The sequence below is a fragment of the Nothobranchius furzeri genome, chromosome 12, assembly GCF_043380555.1.
Source record: "Nothobranchius furzeri strain GRZ-AD chromosome 12, NfurGRZ-RIMD1, whole genome shotgun sequence".
Taxonomy (NCBI): domain Eukaryota; kingdom Metazoa; phylum Chordata; class Actinopteri; order Cyprinodontiformes; family Nothobranchiidae; genus Nothobranchius; species Nothobranchius furzeri.
Window position 1 is genome coordinate 41,214,678 of NC_091752.1, and position 20,806 is coordinate 41,235,483.

Sequence of the window (20,806 nt, forward strand, 5' to 3'; positions counted from 1 at the left end):
CTAGAAGTAAACGTTCACTAAAACACTTAAGTGTTCCCTTCAGAAACACAGATGTTCTTTCCTAAACCCATCTTTGGCATTTTGTCTTCAACAGATTTTCATAAACCATTTCCTGTGTGAAAACAACAGCTCTAAGGCTTCCTCACACCGATGCAGACGTTTGTAAAAAGACCAAAGTCTGAATCCAACTTTTGCTGTAAAAAAAGGCAAAAATCACCCAAAATACTTTAGAACTGCAACCGTTGTTTTAAGTGGAAACGTTTTGCCTGTAACTTCAGATGGAGAAGCTTCTGATTCACACATTAGGATACAACATAGAGACATTTATTTCTTGTTTCAATACCAAAAACCCACACAGTTCTCTCCCCCCCAACCACCCCAGAAAGCAGCATTGTTCATCAGTAACTAAAAATGGAGAACTTAAAAAATATCAGATGAACTCCTGTGACCTGTCCGTCTTTGTCCTGCAATTTGTTCACCCAAACACAGTCAGTAAAATAATAATGCACAAGTGATGTGTGTGTGTGTGTGTTTATTTGTAGCTGTTCTGACCGAAGCAAAACCGACTCAGAACGAAGACAGAAGTTCCTCTTGCTCCCTGGGCGGTTTGTCACCACAAACACACTCAGCTGGGGAGTTTGCTTTTTGTGCCATGAATCCTCCAAACGTTGTGGATCCCCCCAGAGGGCAGTAATGTTTTTCTTGGCTGGGTAGTAGTTTTGAAAAAGGCAAAGGGGGTGAAATTGTGGTGGAGGCTCCTGTTTGGACTCAGTGAGACTTGACAGAATCGTATTTGCGGCTCGAGGTCGTGCGGCGGGACATCGATGAAGCTCTTCTGTTACAAAAAGTGACAGAATTCATACTAAACAGGGAAAAGTATTCAAATTAAAAACAAAAGGAAAATAGCAACATCATTCCTGTGTTCTTCATGTTGGTCACTTTTTAAATTCCATATATTTATATCCATATATATTTATATATATTTATTTATATATTCTTTTTACAATTAAAAACATCATGGATTTGACAGACTATTTGGTTTCTTTTGTCTAAGGAGAAGTGGTTGTCTTCTTTTCAAAATGAATGCATGTAAATATTTTTTCTCGTTTCCATACTGTCAGTCTTTGTAAAGGTGACCATATGCTTGTATCCATACAGTATGCATATCATTAGGAGTTTCCATGATATATATTTATATATATATATATATATAATTTCCTTTTTGATTTGACGTTTCCATTCACAGACACAGAACACCAGAGTCTGTCAAACAGAATAAGCGGCGGTCCTAAACGGTCGTTTCATTGGCCGCTTTGGCCCGAGTCTCTGTGCGGTTGGCTCAGAAGTTGGGTCTGCATGGGTCCGTTATAGCTAAGTCCCCCAGAAGTTCCTCCATTAAGGTTCAAGAAGCAGACAGTTTCTCTGGCCTCCAGCTGCATGGCTGTTGATCTGGCAAAGATCCCGCCCTCCTCCTGCTTCCTGTGAGCCAGTGCTCTGAGCTGCTCCTGTGCCTCCTCCAGCAGCAGCGCCACCTCGTCCTGCCCAACGGCCGATGAGCAGGAGGACGAGAACAGCCGGGCTCGAGCCGACATCTCCCTCCTCTCCTGTTTGCAGGGTGTGGCGCTGCAGGTGATTGACATCTCTGTAGTTTCTGGGCTGGTTTGCATACACGACTCCTCGCTGTCGTGGTGACACTGAACGGAAGGGATGATGGGGATGGAGCAGGAGCGAAACGGGGGAGGTGGGGAGAGGCTATGGCGCTGGTCGAGTTTCCTCAGGCTGCGGTGGCTGTTCAGGTGAGGCAGAGGACGAGGGCCTGAAAACACCTCATCACGACCGCACCAAGGCAAAGCTGACGGCGTCTCCATAGCAGCGGGAGTTTGCATATGTACAAAGGCATCTTGTCTGGAGTCGTTTCCTTGGTTCTCTCCCTGCATGTCGACTCTGAATGAAAACAGAAAAGGGAGGAAGGGAAAAAAGGTTATTCAGCAGGAGAAAAACTTCCAGACTTCACACAGAAGAAAAAGTCATTGTGTCTCTGGTGTGTTTGCAACTCGATCGCCTTTTCAAACTCCCACGCCAAAGCTGGCATAAGACTCAGAGGCGCAGCTCTCCGCCCTCCGCCATCGCACAGGCTAACCGCGAATGCTGAGGGGGAAGAAGATGAGTCTGACATCTTTCCTATTATCTCATTGTATCCAAGTCCACACCCACACACACACACACGCACGCACGCACACTTGTATTTATATGCTTGTGTGGACCTCCATTGACTTCCATTAATTGTAGTGACTCCACTATGCCTCACCCTAACCTAAACTCACCTAAACTGAATGTTAATTCACACCAAACCTATAAACCAGGTTTTAGGGTGCTCAGCATTGTGTGGACCAGCAAAATGCTTCCTCAATGCAAAAATGTCCACACATTATAGATTAAAGTTAAAATTACACACACAAATGGACACACACACAGAGAAACATGCATACACGCGTGCACACACGCACACACACGCATGCACAAGCACAGGCACATGCACGCACACACAAGGACACACACACACATAAAGGTGTGTGTAACAGAGGTTATTACTGACTTTAACAGGCTGAGTGTGTTGAGAAGCTGAGGCCCTCAGCTGCAGCCATGGACTAACGTGATCATTTGTGTGATTTCTGCAGAACTAGCTGATCTCAGGTCAGGATCATTTGTTGTAAAAACCGATCTGAGTCACACTCAGCGATGGTGTAACTATGGTGAAGCAAAAGTTTGAAATGTGCTTTGTGCGCTCTCAGATGTTTTACGATCTCACGTATCTGAGCCGAAGCATCAGCGTGTTCTCAAAGCTCTGATGTTATCAATCCGTCATTCCTGAGTTGTTTAGTTTAGTCTGTTTCTCTCATTTCTTCACAGTGAATGACTGAATTCAGCTTTTCCAAAGAAAGCAAACTCAGGCAGGAAAACACAACTTGATGGAATATAACTTTAGTTATTCAGAAGGCTGTTATCCAAGGGCTCAGAGCAACAAAAGCTGGATTTCTGTCAGAATCGCAAGAGAATTAAACAAATGTGACTTTCAAAGTGTGTAAACATCTTTTAAGAGAATTTTAGAGTTCTACCTGACACTGGTTCTTTAAAACATCGGTATGGTGACTACTGCTGACTAAGTTCTCACCAGATTTAAAGTCATAGCATCCACTGAAGGAATGAATGTGCCTCATGATTGTAACTGCGATGGCTGCAATGCTCTTCTTATTACAGGTGGACATCAACACTTTTCAGTTATAGATGAACATTTAAGAGCTCAGAGTTCTCCTGGTCCAGGAGATGATTTGATTGAAGGATTCAGTTAATATCAACAATTTAGACAAAAATCTCAAATGATCAGTTGTGATCTGCGGTCCTGACTTCAACCAGTGCAGATCATGCTGAGGTTGAGGATTGGAGACCCCACAGAGAATGATAATTGACTTTATTAAAGCTCTAAATATCTGATTTAAACCAGGGAGATGTTTCACTACGTAGACTAAGGAACGTCACTGAGTTGGGAACAGTTGTACCCTTGTTAACAACATGTGGGAACCAGGAAGTAACCTGCCAATGTAGCAGGGGCACTTTCATCATCATCATCATTATCTCATGGTCTGAGTGGAGAAGGATGAAGATTCACGCACGTTTTAAATCACAATAAACAAAAACTTCAGCAGAGAGACACAAACAGACACAAAATCAGTAAATGTACAAAGTTTCTCTCTGTTCTGGGGGAAGTGATCAGCTGCCACGGTAAACTAAAACAAGCACTTCTATGGAGATAAGAGTCTATCGGAGCAATTTATCAGATCATCTGGAAAAATCAGCTTTTAATTTGAAGTGAACTAAATGATGGTGCTTAAATAGCTTGAGATGACGGGATAATTATCTGAGAGGAGCGTCTGATTCATCACACCTGATTAGGATTTCTGTTATGATCCGAGGCTGAAATGAGCTTTTGTTATCTTCACGTGATTTAATTAATTTAACTAACAGCAGAAGATCAAGACCCACGGCTCTTTCACCCGTTCATCGGTGTTCATATAGAGCTGAAGCTTGTTCCACCATGAATGCAGATGTTCTCATCTCTGTTCTGTTTCTGGGCCTTGATCTGGGTTCACTGGTTTCTGACGTGACCTCTTTCCAACACAGCATTCAGGGTCCAAATCCAGCGTTGCTCTGGCCCGGCCTCATAATGATTAATGCTCTTGGAAAGGAAAGACACATCTCTGTCGTGTCAAAAACCAACTCACCACACTTCGCTCTCCGCAGTGGCGAGAGCAGACGCTGCGTTTGCAGATTTAAAGGAAGTCACTTCCTTTTTTATGTCTGCAAAGGGTTTCTTTCTCTTTTTTCTACAAAAAGCACAGCAGAGATTTGGGAGCCCACAGAGAGAATCCTGCCAGCGATAAGAGGGGACGATGTGAGGGTGCTAAATCCCAAGATTACACTCACAGACAAATCTACCTTTTGATGTGCTGAAACATAATCAGATTGCAAAGATCTATGAAGCGCAGTTCAAATATGGAGCCCGTAGCGATGTGGGAGCAGCTGGAGGGGGATCACAGGCAGGCTGTGTGCAAATGAGGGGAGATAAGTGACCAGGCTTTTATCTCTAATAGGAGCTCATTACAGGTGCAAGTGTCAACAGCCAGGTTTTATAAATCTGTGTGTCTGAAGATAACTTCTCAATGTGTCCAATATGTCCGCTGATGAAATCTCAAAATGACCCGAAGCAACATTTGAGCATGCGTGTAGGTGTTGTCACGCCTACGTGTGCACGAGCAGGGTTTCTGTAAGGAGGACAATACTCTGCTATCCTTCTCTGTCAGCCATTTTTGAAAACAGCTTAATCTGAAAACAGTTGTAACATCACAGGACCTTCTGTCTCCCTGTCTGCCATTTGGCTGAGATAAGCCTCTAAAATAAAAGCCTCTCCTAGCTGCCATGTTCTATCTGCACACTCTTCTATTACATCCAGTTTTTGGTGTTGCTGCTTCTAATGTTTCTATATTTCTGGAACTGTTCCCCTGTTATTTCTGTCTCTGTGTTTCTCTCAGTCTCTATGCAGTCATGGTCAAACGTATCCATGGCAACGCAGACTACAGTACCACAGAAAAGGGATGCTGCCGTCTGTTGGTCCATCTGCTGTTCGCTGAAATCTGACTGAAAGTGAATGAGTGATGTAACGTCCAGCAATGGTCAGTTTAGGTATTGTTTGACCATTCAACATCTGGTCAAAAAGGAGACACGAGACTGCACGCAATCCCTTTAAACCAGCCTGCCTTCCTCTCACCAGCTGGAGTTCAGAGCCTGCAGCTCTGACAGAGATAATGAAATCATAACAATAACATTCCCTCCTACCAAGGTCCCTTCACAGAGCAACTCTTTTACATAACTCCTCGCTTCAAAGAAGAATAGAAGAAGAGAAGATTTTTAAAATTAAATATGAACTTCTAAAACTTACAAGAGATAATCATTAATTATTGCTATTTATAATGATTATAAAACAATGAAATGTTTCATTAATCTGTGCTCAATGATTGCTTAGCACATTTACTTGACAAGGTCATAACATTTGCACTCACAAGCAAAGTAAGGTAAAAGTTAAGTCCATGACACATAATTAACCCTTCACCCAGATCAGAGCCTCCTAATATCAAAGAAGGCGTGTGTATTCTGAGATTCTTGGTAACATCCAAACTTGTCAACTTTTGGTTGGCTGCCCAACCAAAACATCATAACATTAAAACTAGATCACTCTGGTTTTTCTTCAGTTCTGGAGAAAGCTTCAGACCGTCCATCTGTAGCAAAACCTCTTTAACCAGCAAAGATTTTGACACGTCGTCAAAACCTTTAAAACTTTTTTCACACCTGCAAAGCTGATACAACAAGATAGTTCCTGCAGAACAAAGCTGATATTGTTAAGCCGGGTGTAGACTGTGCGACTTTTTCACTTTGTTGAGCCGATTTTCCACTCGTGCGAGAATCCACAACATCGGGGCGAGTTTTGCGCCGAGCGGTCGTGTAGTGTACAGGGGGTTACGAGAGACGATTAACACCACGTGACCAGCTGCCGATCAGCAGTCGTGAGGTCGCAGGGACTTCTGGCGTGTTTAATATTTCACTTGTCCCTCGTGAGGGTATCGCACTGTTGAAGCAGCGCTGCGAGCAGCTGCGACCCAAAAAGTATCAGAACCGCTCACGGCGCATGCGCAATCCTGCATCAACGCCGCTCCCCGCTATTTCCCTAATAACACACGCTGTTCGTTTTTGTTTCTACACGTTTTTTTACTCACAAAGATTGTCAAGAAAGCGTGTTTGTTGTGTTCATGTCAAATTAAACTGATCACAAAACACAGATTTACTTTCTTTATTTCGTTTTCCTCATCCAACCCCCATACATCCCTGTGTGTCCTCCTGCAGCACTCCCGAAGGACAACAGGAAAATGACGTGTTGTGTAAAAACTGCTATTTTTAGCATATTTTTAGGGCCGACATGTTGCTACCAGACGTACAGTGTGAGCAGTCAGGTCGCATCCGAGAACTGGGTCGTACAGTGTGAGCGCCTGGCTCGTGAGATCTGCTCTGCGAGGAAGTCGTACAGTTTGAGCTGAAGCTTAACGCTGCGAGTGAAAAAGTCGCACAGTGTACGCCCGGCTTTAGACTCCTTAAGAGTCCGCCAGATGCACGGTTCCATCCGTCTGTCGTGACCCGAGACATCTCTGGACTGAAAGGATCGGTACCACAGTACTCTACAGCCCTGCGGTGCCAGCGGTCATCCGACCTCTCTTACTTTCGGGTCCACCACGAGGGTCTCTGAATCCGGGTAATGTAGACACACAGATAGCGTCTGGATGTGGTTTTGATAAGAATTAACCATAGCTTAACGCAAACCAAACTCTTTTACATCCAGAACTCAGCTCTCCGCGATACGGAAGTTCTGATCAACATTATATTCACACATAGGTTCCAGACACCACCTTTAGTTCCATCCACTCACAGTTAATAATAGTTTAACCAATTTGTCAAGTTTTAATTGTTTGTAAAATAAATTCTTACTTTTGTAAACCTGACTGTTTCTTGAATCAAATCGAAGTGTGTACAATCCCCTAATGAATAAAGAATCCTAGAATCTTCTGATTAAACATCCTAAGACCAAACAGGTTGATGTTCTATATTTATATACAGTATCACAGCTTATTGGTCACAAGTAGAGGTAATATATTAAGCTCTTACAGCACTCTACCAACACAACAGTGAGTAGGTGAGTGGTCAGAATGTGTGTGTGTGTGTGTGTGTGTGTGCCTGCCTTTTCACGAGGGTGTGTTTGTTTTATGAAAGGGAACTTTAATATTTAGCGTGGAGTGATTTCCATTAGCTGTAGTCTGAAGGGAGCAGATCAGATAAAAACCTGAGCCTGAGGTGTTACCGGTTTGAAATGATGTCCTTTCTTAAATCGTGTTTGGTGACTAAGTGATACACTGGTTGGGATGACCATCCCTGTAGTGACAACTTATCTAAAACTCTAATAAAGCATTGAACAAAAGCTTTATTTAGGAGCCTTTCTTCCTCAGAGTCAGCCTGATGAGGGAATCATCGGCTCACTACCGTAGCTTACGTTCTAGCTGGCTGTGGCCTTTGACCTGAGCCGTTTTTAACACCCCTACAAAAAGGTTGTCTACAAATTAGAGCACAAATAAATTCTGAATGTGAATTGTCTGACCTCTACTTTGATTGCTGACAATGGAGAATATGCACATCTCCTCTTTGATCTGAGTTCATGAAAGAGATGCTTTATGATGGGCAAAACTGTAGAAAAATGTTTTCTTTTTGTTGGACACCCGACTACAGGGCCTTAGTAAAACATAAAGTCAGATCACTGCTATCAGTTACTTTTAAACTGATCATTCAATTGTCATTTTTCTGTGTTTATACGCGGGGCTCATTAATTCCTATTTCACAACTATTAATAAATATCTAATATTTGAAGTTTTTCTGAATACGGTTCCCATCTGATGATGTTCAGCCTTTGGGATAACCCGTGGATAACTCTAAACACATTGTGCTTGTGCCTTTCTGCTAAAAGAGTCCGCATAGACGAGGGTTTACCATGCACATATCTGTGCTTTTATTTTAACCACACCAGGGTTTTCTTCCTCCTCTAGCATGAATGTAGGGCATGTGGAGCTTAATGCTGAGCTGGGACCACTGGATTGATGCCTGAAGTGCCAGTCCAGGTGGCTCAAACGCTGACTCATAACTTAGCAAAGAAAAATGGGTCAACGCGCAGCGTCTTGCACAATGGCTCCATCTATTCCTGCTCATTAGACCCTTCACATTTCTCCTCGATGCTAAGCAGGCTTGTTAAATAGGATTTAATTACAGGTGTACTCGCTAAGCCGCCACAATAACAGGCTGATAATCAGAATTTAACACAGGTGTGTGAGGAAGTCAGGGAGAACAAAGGAGAGAGTGGAAGACACAGATGTGCAGTGTCCCTAAAAGCTCCAACCTAAGCGCTTCCTTTCAGCTTGTGCCACAGCCCTGCAGACCGCAACATGACATGACCTTGTTTTTATCGCTGCTCAGCAGATTGGAAAACAAAAGGGAGGAGGGTTTAAAAATCCAGTTTTTTTTCTTAAGAAAGGAGAAAAATCCCAAGAATTGGCTTTGAAATCTCCACTCCTGAAAAGGACTCCTGAGCTTTGCCTGAGGTGGGTCTGTATTTTTGTTTAATGGGTGTTGTCAGACACATCCAGAAGAGCCAGTCGAGGTGGCTCGGGCATCTGGTCAGGATGCCTCCTGGACAGCCCTGGTGAGGTTTTCTGAGCACGTCCAACAGGGAGGAGGCCTAAAGGGAGACCCAGGACATGCTGGAGGGACTATGTCTCTCACCTGGTCAGGGAAAGCCTTGGGATTCCCCTGGAAGAGCTGGCCCCAGGGAAGTCTGGGCCTCTCGACTTAGGCTGCTGCCCTCGCAACCCGACTCCGGATAAGCGAAAGAAAATGGATGGATGGATGGATGGATGGATGAGTGGGTTTTATCAGAATGGGTCACCACTTGGAGACACACAATGAAGGGAGGAGCTGAAATAACTGACTGGTTTTTAAAGCCCGACCTACATTTAAAACCAGCATAAAGCACACATATATAAATATAACATGTTAATCTCACAATTAAAAGTTTAAAGCAGCAATTACGTCTCCCGCTTCTCCCTCCTGTACTGGTTGAAAGCCAAATCACAACAGTCATGAACAACCGTGCTCAGCCTGTTGTAGCTAATGAAAAACTAACTATAATCCATATTTTTCTCTGGAACAAGCTAACAGGTCTCCATTGGCCTACACATCTTCGGGTTACGTGGAAAAAACAATTTTCTCACAAAAATTACTCCAAAAGTCTAAATAATTTATGTATGTGCAAATGTTCATTGAGAACAAGTTCTTCTGATGTTTCTCTAAACATTTGTTACGGAAGGCTCTAAGCTGCACTTTGCTCTTTAAGTGGAGTTTCTCGTCAGCAGAGGGCTACAGAGTGTGAAGATGCTCAGGTTTCTGGCTCAAGAACCACTGAAACCAGTTTGAAAGCACTAGCGTAAAGTGTTACAAAACTCTTTAGCAGTGCTTCAAACATGGACAGTCTGAATAACTGTGATGTTTTTGGACTTTGTCGAGTTCTCACCCTTTTTGCGTTTCTGGCTCCTTCTCAGACGGGTCCACCTCCTGGAGGTGCTGGTAGGCGGGGCCTGAATACTTCGATCCTCCAATGGGGTTTAGCCTCCCTCTGTGTATGGGCGGAGTTCTGCGAGGAGCTGACCAATGGGCAGATCGTGTTTTCTGGTCGGGGCTGTGGGACAACGAGCCACTTCTGACAAACAGAAAGGAGATTTTCAAAATGAAACACAAAGTTTTATCCAAAAACATTTCAACAGAAAAAGGTTTGTTCTGCTAAAACACTCAGCAAACATGTCACAACCAGAATATTTGGACTGATCATTCTGAAGTAGAAAATTCTCTCTTCATGCTGCTGTTATTTTTTGAGTTTAGGTTTAATTTTTGCACAAACACCACTCCAGGCCCACATTCATATGTAAATCTGCTGTTTGAAGGATATATTTGCCTCCAAAATGGGCTTCTTAGCCATAACAACAGAAAGCTTACAGTCAGGCACTTAACATCGCTGGCAGAGTTTTCCATTTCTGACTATAAATGAGATTTTTCCACAACAGAGAGAATTAATCTGGACCATTTTCTGTGGCTGTTCTGGGCCGTGGTATCCCGATGCTCTTGCTGTTCTGACAATGGTGTCTCTGCATAAGCTAATGTGACTGCAAACAAATAAATATTGTCCAGTGCAGTCGTGTTCTACTGAAGAGCAACAGACTGCCACACAAGTAATGTTCGAGTCAACAAAGCTCTGCACACAAACTGTGAAATCAGAGGAAATGGAAGCAAAGTTCCTGCTCCATGTGGATGGACGGCTGAAGTTTTGATTTGTCCTGGAAAAACAGGACGTACCCTGCTTTAGGATTTCAGCTTTAGGATTTACTGAACAATAATGTCATAAAACAGAATAAGCAAAGCCATTAGCAGTATTTTATCACATAAAACTGCTCATTTAAAGTTTTCAGCCGTAGCATCTGACAAACAGACACAAAACTTAGTGAAGAAAAGTAATTCCTGTAATTCCATAATCCTCCGAGTTTCCGCATTCCCGGCTTGAACACCCTTTAATTTTAGACCTTTTGTTGTTGGAGTTCAGTTGATCATCCTTTCTCTTTAACTCACAGAAATACAGAATAATCTGAAAAACTTAAAGAAAAGTGTGAAAACATCTGTGATGAACAGCGTGTAACACATTCATCTGTGCTGGTGTCATCGTCGTGGCTAGAAAAAAGGTTTAGATGTGAGAAACTTCAACTCCTCCCTGGGTTTTAGTGCACAAGTCACTTATATTCTTTCAGATATAAAGTTTTGTGGTTTTTATAGAGAGTCTTGGATAAAAAAACCTAATTCCTTTTGTTAACGGCAGTAAGATGAAAGGTTTAAAATAAGAAACGCCTGAATGTAACATTGATAATAGGATGAGCTGACTCAGCATGTTGATTGAGGACTTTTTCACCCGTTAGTATGGTAAATATGGCTGATCTCTACTGTTAGCCTACTTTCTATGTTGTAATGGAGGAAAGAACTACTTCCATCAAAAGCTGGAGGTAGGACACTGAACATGTTGTGAGCTCCATGTGTCCATGTCTGACTTTCTTCCACTTTTACGGAGAATAACTTAAGTCACAAATCTCGATTTCACTGTGAATAGGAGGGTAGATTAGCAGGATTAAGCCTGGGGCACACAGAAGACAGATGGGCCATGCCACGGACGCGCCGCGGTTTTGGGAAGTCAAATGGTCACGCAGGACTCGCTATACCGCTGAACGCTTCTTGGATAGTTACAACATCGCGCGGGACTTGAGAACAGGAAGATGAAAGTGACTCTTGTTTATGCGTGATCAGACTTGCCATCGTGTTTTGTGAGACTCTGATTCATAAAAAATGGGTAATACGCAAGTTATTAGAATACTTTAAGATCAATAGTAGTTTAACGTTATCAATACTGTAATCAAGTAGCATTTATAAGCTCCTCGTCCTTGTTTGGGCAGTTGAGTATGTGTCGTAGAGCCGTTCCACGTCGTTTATGTTTATGTTTATTTATTTGGCAGACGCTTTTATCCAAAGCGACTTACAATTTATAACCTATAGGGCATGTTGTGATCTGTGGGGGAAACCGGAGTACCCGGAGGAAACCCACGCATGCATGGGGAGAACACGCAACTCCACGCAGAAAGGCCGCAGCCGAGCCGAGTTTCGAACCTGCAACCTTTGTGCTGCGAGGCAACAGTGCTAACCACTGCAACACCATGCAGCAACGTCATAATGTCCACAGCGCTTGAAATAGAACTGGCACCTATCTTCAGCGTATTCAATGTAAAAGCATTTCTGGGACGTGGCGTTGCACTCCCCGTGTCGCCACTCTCAGAAACTGTAATGGCTTCTTTTTAAAATGACGGTGTGGGCGTGACGTGGCGCAGAGCATCTGTGTGCCCCACGCTTCACTGTGAGCTCAGCGTGGCTCGGTTTGGCTCTGCATGTCTGTAAGACTGCATCACTAGTAATGACAATGTAGTTTCCGCCACTTTTTAGAACCAACTTCGCTGTGGCTCCAAGCGTACCATGCCGAGGAGAAAACCACTATGTCAGAAGAGTGTCAGTCACCGATTGGCTAGAGGGTGAGGTCACCCATGTCCTGCCTGCATTCTTTCACTGGTCTTTTCTTGTCAGTCTAACAAAAAGCCACAGAATGAGCAGAATGTTAAACCATGTCTTCCATTGTTCCTTTGTGCTGTGTTTGGGCAGTGGACACATCACCTTGTGGTACTCTGGGGGCTGCCCTGCTTCGAGGAGCCCACCCACTACAGCAGGGGTATTCAATTAGAGCACGTGTCAGACCCAAGGCCCACGAGCCAGATGCGGCTCGCGGAGCATTTTTATGTGGCCCGTGAGATAAATATCAAAAATATATTAAAACTGACCCGCTGGCCGATTTTACCGCAAAGACTACAACTCCCATGATGCTTTGCGGCGTTAACGCGGAGCCGAAGCGCCCCCTCCTTTGTGTTTTTTCCAGCGCCTGCTGGCTGCTGCCGGTCTCTGCAGCTCCGCTGTCTCGGACAAACTAAACACTCCTCTCACTCAGTGCCGAGTTCACTCAGCTATTTTCTGACGTTGAAGCCCAGAAATGGAGATTATAACCGCTCAGTAATGTGTTCACGACTGAAAGAGAAAGTTTTCCAGCTAACTTCCAGACAGAGCTGATATAACTCCTGCGAGCAGCAACACGCTCAAACCAGCATGACTCTGTGGCTGCTGTCGTTGTGTTTCCTCCCCGACACACAACAACGTGGTCAAGCTGCTCAGACATGTTCATCAGTACAAACCTATGTGAGCACCTGTTGTCATCTAATGTTGTCATTATTATGATGAAGATGAACAAAACAACAGGAGTCTCCTCCTCAGCTCAGATCAACCCCATGATGCAGGTATCTGGCTGGAACAGGTGAGCATCACAGTAAACCAGTGGAGCAAACTGAGCTTTAAATATGTTGGTTTTATGCTCTTTTTCTGCTCCAAAACATGAAAGTTAACAGGTGAGATGTTGCATTTTCATTTAAGATAAAATGATATTTTATTTTGTTGTTGGCCCGTGAGAAAAGATTTAACCTACAGTAAACAGGAAGTGGAAAGGCTGCAGATAGATGAATAGAATAGAAAATCCCTTTATTGTTCCTCAGTGGGGAAAGCTAGACGTCACAGCAGCGATGACACGTATTACAGGAGAAAAAAGGAGAATAAAAAATAAAAAAAAATGAATAAACAAGAAAACATAAATCCTGAATAGATTTTAAAAATGCTGAATATACCAGAAGTAATGAATACCACTGATGCGTTTTATTTAAAACTGACTTGCTCGTGTGTCATTTGGTTATTCCACATTCAGTGTTAATGCAGAAATATGTTTGTTTCCAAATTTAAAGGTTCAAAATTGCATATATGTTGATAAAGAAAATGCGCAAATTTGCCGTCACTTTTTCAAAAATATTAAGTTTGGCCCACGACCAGAGTTTCATTTCGGCCCCGTGTGAGTTTGACTCCCCTGAATTAGAGACTTGTTAGGCCAAATTGTTATAATAATTATGCCAGTGGGCTGCCCATTTCCATGTTCTCCATCTCTCCTACTATCTACACACTGTCAGCTTTTCTGATATCTCCATCTAAGCTTTACAGTCATTCAGATTACTGTATTTTCTGGACTATAAGTCACACTTTTTTTCATAGTCTGGCTGGTCCTGTGACTTATTTAACAAAGTGACATATACCAAATTATGTATACCATGCTGCTGCGGGCTGGCTCCGGCCCAGGTTTCAGCTCCTCTGCCCTGCTGGGAGGGTGTCAAACACCGCCATCATCTTCTGCAGCCTGTGGCGGGGTGCTGCGGGCGCTCTCCCCGCCCGTTGGCAGGGTTTGAAACACCGCCATCCTCTGCTGGAGGCCGTGGCACGCTGCTGCGCCCCTGTTGTTTATTCTGTTATTGTTACAGGTACTTGTCTTGCAATGTGAAATGCTTGGTCTCAGATTTTGTAAGAAAAATAACAAATTTCCCCCCAAAATGCGACTTATAGTCCAGTGCGACTTATATATGTTTTTTTCTTCTTCATTATACATTTTATGGCTGGTGTGACTTATACTCCAGAGCGACTTATAGTCCAGAAAATACGGTAGTAAACAGAATTAACAGAACAGCATATATAAAGTGTTTCCCCGCTCTGTGATCCTCTAATGCATGCATTAATAACTTTTTAGTTTCTGTGGTCTGAAGGCTGCACGTCTGTGCTGTAAAAATGACAGGAACAAAAATTCTTCTTCATTCCTTTTAACAATGTAGGAACATGTTGCACACTAGAATAATTTTACTTTAAAATGTGGTAAACAGAAAAGTTTTTTAAAATATTCCTGTTTTCCAGTCGCTGAGTGGGACATGGCAGTGAATCTGTGGTCTCCAGGTCTGCAGCTGTGTACTGTTGTGGAATTCACAAGGGTGTAGGTGGGGTTTCAACAAATCCAAGTGTGGCAACAAAAATATTTTATCATATATTGTGCCTATTGTTGCTGTGGGAGGTGTAAAACAGCATGATGCAGATCTTTTAAAGGTTCCATATCATGCTATTTTAAACCTTTGAGAACAAAGGTAGGCACCATCGACATCTATACTGGACAGTTTATTTCCATAGGCTCCAATAAAACGTTTTTGAGGAGAAATGGGAGGTGGCCACCACCGCCATTTTGACCTTGTCACAGGTTCTGTCAAGCCCACACAATTGTACAAAAGGGAATAGAGGTGGAGATGAGGGTGGGGCTGTAAGGCTGGGATCAACTGACGACACCCGGTAGAAATAGCTACAAGCTAACCTGAAGCTAACGCAGAGGTGGGAGGTAAGCTAACGGAGGTGGCAACCTAGCTACAACCGGAGTTAACTGTGCACAACACCAGAACTTCTGAGTCAGAGATACGCCGGGCTGACCGCTGGGTAAAAAAGGGTGGAACACAGAGGTCTCCCGAGAGCTCCACAAGCTGGCAGCCGCACAGCAGACAAGCGCCGCTGCGATCTGAGACGCGCAGAACTGCTGCTGGGGAGAACCGGGTGGAAAGGTTTCCATCCCAGAGTTCCACAAGCCGGCAGCCCGCGCAGCAAACAGAAGCCGCGATTAGACAGAGATGCGCCGAGCTGCGGGGAGGGGAGAACCGGGTGGAAAACATCGGTCTCCCGAGAGCTCCACAAGCCGATAGTCGGAACCCAGCTCCACCAACATGTTATATTTCAACCCATTTTTTAAAGTGCAGCATTATGTTAAATGCACTGGGTTTTACCCTATTACATTTAAATTTCATGGTTAAACAGTACATGTTAAAATCTAAGCTCAGCTCGGCAGTGACCTAAAATACATAAATATAATTTTACTTACCGAAATAAATGAAGTGGAGACTCCTTGGACGCTCTATTAGTGCAATTAATGCCACAGCAAGTCATTTTGTCCAACAATTGCACAAAAAATATGCAAAAAAGAATACACAAACGGCACAACTAGTAGTCTAAGTTGAGAGACTGAAAATGACGGAACAGTTTTCAGGCGAGGCCGAGGCTCAGACTGAGGCCTTTCCACGTGGTCACGTGGGTCTGATGCTCATTAATTATACAGAATTTTAGGCTTTTAATACACTTAAACAGAAGAGTGAGAAAAAAATTCACCCCCCTCAGAGTTGTCATGAGTGTAAAACTAGATCATTTAGACCAAAAACATGTTTTGGAACCAGACTGTAAACATGTTTATTTCTCCTGTGAAATTGGTATTTTTAACATGGGAGTCAATGAGGATTTGCTCGCTTCTGACACCAGCCCCCAGCGGATGAGGGTGGAACTGCAATTTATTTCATTTCCGCCTTGGCCTCAATTTCTGTCCCGCATTGTGGGGGCTTGGTAGGCACATTACATGATAAAACATTACCGTTGCCACTAATGAGATGTCATTTATTTAAAATTCTAATTTTTTTCGTCAGCCTAAATTTATACTAAAAAATAAAATGCTTTGTTTCAGCGAAACTCCGCCCATGCCGGCTCTGACAAAACGTGCCCACAACAGCGTCTTAGGTTGGTTACTGTATTGGTTATGGTAGTCCAGTGGTAAAGGTGTCCACTAGCTGAACCACTAGCCTTCCAAGTCTGTTGCACGACCATAGCTACATATCCTGATCTGGCCAGGGGAGACAGGTTTCAGACCAGACACTAGCTTCCGAGGGAGGAGCAGGGCCTGATGTTAGGAGCAGGAAGATGGTGTAATGTACAACCCATACATTAGGCCATTTCAGGAATTTCAAAATAAATTTTTTTTTAAAAGCCAGCTGACACAGGAAAATGCATGAATGCAGCCAAAAATGAGTTTGTTAAAAATGTTAAAAAGCTCAAAAAAGTGAATTTTCGATGATATGGCCCCTTGTTGCGCTCACACAATGAAGGGGCCCTGTCGTCTCATTTCAGCCTAGGCATTTAACTCATTTACACAGGAACCTCATCCCTCTGGCTCTGCTCTTTGTTCATGTGGACTACAGTAAAACCCTCAGCTGTCTCCTAACAGTTAGACGTGTGATTGTCCACTCACTCATAGCCTCGTGTGCTTCTCGTTTGATCTCTTCTGTGTTCATGGCAGTCATAGATATGCTTGTTACTGTGTTTATGGCTTTAATTATAATTACTATCACTCTTCTGAAAATCAGTAATTAGCTTTGGCGGCACTGTAATGTGGATAATTCAATTTCCCTCTTCACTGAGTTCTTGCTGATTGCAGGAGAGGACACAGAAGTTTCCCATTGTTGGTGTAATCTGCCTTTGTTCCTGGGGCGAACAGACTACCAGTACCAAATTACACCTGTGTGTGTGTGTGTGTGTGTGTGTGTGTGTGTGTGTGTGTGTGTGTGTGTGTGTGTGTGTGTGTGTGTGTGTGTGTGTGTGTGTGTGTGTGTGTGTGTGTGTGATACCTGTGATGTTTAGCAGCTACTCTGGAGCTGCCGGTGATGCTGCAGTGTGCAAAGCTGGACTCACAAATGTTTCCTTGGCGAGGCATGGAGGGACGTTTGCAGTACTGGAGACACAACAAAAGCATTTATGTGTTAAGTGACTTTTCTGTGGCGTACGTCCTATACAGGTTATTTTATTATTCCACTTAGTCTCTCTTTTTTAGCCTGAATACAAGGAGTGTCTGAACCCACGACTGAGTTTAATATTTCAGTCTAAATGAAGCACGATAAAAGTAATTCATGTGTGTTTCCCTTTTTTAATGACTATACTGTGTGAATGACTTTAACCTTAAATAAGATGGACGTTTGTTAAAATGGCCAGAAGACGTTTTATTGTGTCTCAATTTTTCAAGTAACAACAAAAGACTTTGACTTCAGGAGCTGGAAAATATGCAGCCAAATCAGTTGCTTTACAGAAGCCAGAAAGCAAGAATAGATATTTTCTTTATTTTATGGCATGGTGAGATTTTCTCCCTCTGAACGCTGAACTTTTGTTGAGTGCACATTTTAAGTACTGTCTAGTGCAGCAGAAGGTGAAGGGTGCAGGAGTGGACGAGCATCTGACTGCATGGACCATCACCTCCCTCACCAACAGGCCACAGTACGTGAGGCTGCACAGCTGTACGTCTGAGGGCGCTGTGTGCAGATCGCTGTGTGTCTGGGGGAATGAGCTGGAGTACAGATCAGTCATCATGGACTTTGTAGACTGGTGTGAGCGTGACCACCTTCACTTGAACACCAGTAAAACAAAGGAAATGATGATTGACTTCCAGAGAAACACTCCTCTTCACTCAACAGAACACTACCGTACATAACTCCTCAGTTTAACTGGTACTGGCATTATCCAGGTACACAATAACACCAATGCAATACTCAGTATGTGTTCAATACTTGTGTAATACCAGATTTACGTAGTCTGTCTGTGTCCCTTACAGTATGCTAAATAGTTCTGGAACCCGAATTTTTGGTTTTTAGTGGTTGAAGGTTACAACACTAGCTTACTGCTTATTTGCATACACATGTACCTTTGTTATTATTTTACTTCTAATTTTTCTCCAAGTGTTGGTGCTGCTGTAACAAGTGAATTTCCCCACTGTGGGATCAATAAAGTCTGTTCTATTCTAAATTCTCCCCAGCTGTTTAGAGCGTAACTGTAATTTTGCCCAAAGGTAAAACACAACTGATGGTTTTGGGATCGAAGCATCATCAATGTGGAGACTGATTTAGAGCAGTTAGTAGCTGCAAATAAAAACAGAGAAATCTTCAGTTTCGCTTACAAAAGTTTATAAGAAATAAGTTGAAAGTCATCTTTCCCGAGTTGAGAGAGCGAAGAAGAAGAAGAAGAAGAAGAAGAAGAAGAAGATTACTTCTATGTTTAAGAGACAATGAGATCAGAATATCATATTATTGTATTGCTTTCATTTTTAACATTACTGATAAAAGTCAAAAGAAGCTGTTAGTTTATATGTTAAACATGCTCCTGTTTATAAATCTGATACATTTTCAGTTTTAATCCTTATTTCATACTTAATTAAAAATGATTTCTCAAGGGATTGCATTTGCCCCCAGAAATCAAAAATAAGATCTTCTTCTGTTGAGAAACGGTGGAGTTTTAGTAGTTTAGGCCAGACCTTAGAAGTACAAACAAACCCATAGACTCTCATATGATCACTGAACACTCAGACCCTCAGCTCAACACATGAACACATGAAATTCAAGCTCAGTATATGTAATTCCATTTTTAGTTTTTTTATGACACAGAAAAGTTTTTTTTTTTTTTACCTTGCTGACAGTTTCGTTTGCCAAGGATGCGGGACCATAAACAGAGACGAAGGGGTTTACACATTGGATCGTGCATGGGACTGCATCCTCGGTGAGGGGAGAGCGGGCAGCAGAGGGCGACAACGTCCTCTGCTGCCCGCGGCTAAACGGAGCAGGAAGTGACGCCACCATCAGCGTCAGCTCTGAGGAAGTTTGCAGTAGGCAAACAAAACTGTTATCAAGGTAAAAAAAAACTTTTCTGTGTTTTAAAAAATAACTAAAAATGGAATTAGAAACTAGACACAGTAAGAACACACCAAAGCTCAGTATAGGTATTGTGGTCAGTTGGCTGTGGTGGCCATTTTTAATCGGCTTGACTCCAAACCCTGAAGTGTTGTAGAGGAACATCCACTGAGTTTATTAAATCGGTCCAGTAGTTTATGAGGCATTTAGATAAAAACAGACCACCACACAGTTAGGCAGAAACATGACGGCCCACCGCGAGGCTTTCAGGTGAAAATGAATCATTTTAAATTATTTTGTGAAGCTGTGAGTGTTTGTTATGTGGTGAAGCTTACATAAATATCTGTAAATGAAGGAGAGTTTAAACATTTGCATGAACACTGTTTCAGAGTTTTTATTCTGAAGACAAAACTGGCTTTGGAGCAAGAATGTACTTCTCTGTGGAGCAGTGAATACTTTGTATCTGACACTTGTAGTTCCTTCTGGCGGCTAACTGAACACGGCACCTGAGTGCCTTCTTCATGGACATCCTTTTATTTGCTGAGAAAAGCTTCCCTTCACAAATACTGCTGTATGTCTCACTTTATTGCTTTGGAATCTTTTCTCATCCTTATTGATCTTTTCTTTGTCCTCTCATCTTTAGACGTCTCTCGCTGAAACCCTCCGGACACACTATCTGGATGTGCTCCATATGGTCAAATGTTTATTTTATGCATGTTCCGGGCTCAGCTTTTGCAAATATGTATGCAGTTATTTCATTTCTAATCTCATAATGAAACACACGTTCAAAGATCAGCTGTGGATGACATAATTGTGCTTTACCAGCCACCAAATAGAGATAAAACCCAAAACCTGCAAAAGGAGATTTGGTATGGTTCCAGTCTACCACAGTTTCCTTCCTGTGAGACGAGCCTGTTTAGTGCTTTTTCTTCACCGGAACATTTTCGTCTCATCTGTTGTAGTCAGCTTATAGTTTGATGTGTGACTAACAAGGTTGTCATGTACACAGCCTTTTTGTGAGGAACCTCAGCAGGACACCAACCTTATTAGCATCTCGCATGCTGTCATGGTGATGTGACCATTTTAAGGTCTGGAGGACAATTTGTACTCAAATCTATGATGGAATATTGTCTGAAGGAAAGTTTAGTTTCAGGGGAATTTTTTTTGAGTGAAAACCAAACTTTTTAGATTAAATTGGCAAAGATTTATTCAGAAAAGTCAAATTGAATTAGGTTTCCTTTGAATAATAATCACTTTAGGTACCGAGTCCAGAAAGAACCTGGCTCTGAGATATTGTTCACACATGTGAGAGCCGTCGATGCTGTTAAAAAATAAACTCAGACAAAATGACAAATGTGTAGTTAGCATCAAACTACCAGAAGGCCATTGTCACCCCACGCCTCCATGTTTAACAATGGTAAACCAACCAGAGTCTGAAAGTAAAGAAGCGTGACCAATAAAATTCACCAGCTTCAGCATGAACACCGAACCGCGAAATACCACAAGACAGATCTGTCAAAGGTTTACTGGAAAAGAGAGAGGCTGCGTTTAACCTACAGACCAATGATCATTTGGAACAAATAACCACT

General features: G+C 42.7%; 1 protein-coding gene across 1 annotated transcript in view; it reads right to left on the reverse strand.

Moving 5' to 3' along the window:
- Nucleotides 1-302: 302 nt before the first annotated feature.
- The window catches only part of LOC107376132 (pro-neuregulin-3, membrane-bound isoform), a 679,379-nt gene continuing 658,875 nt past the window's right edge, over nucleotides 303-20,806 (reverse strand). Inside the window, exons 7-9 of the mRNA XM_015945082.3 lie at nucleotides 17,175-17,278; nucleotides 9,713-9,898; nucleotides 303-1,944 (exon numbers count right to left, since the gene is read on the reverse strand). Of these exons, the coding sequence (XP_015800568.3) occupies nucleotides 1,302-1,944; nucleotides 9,713-9,898; nucleotides 17,175-17,278 (933 nt within the window). The 3' untranslated portion in view covers nucleotides 303-1,301. The remainder of the gene's footprint in view (nucleotides 1,945-9,712; nucleotides 9,899-17,174; nucleotides 17,279-20,806) is intronic.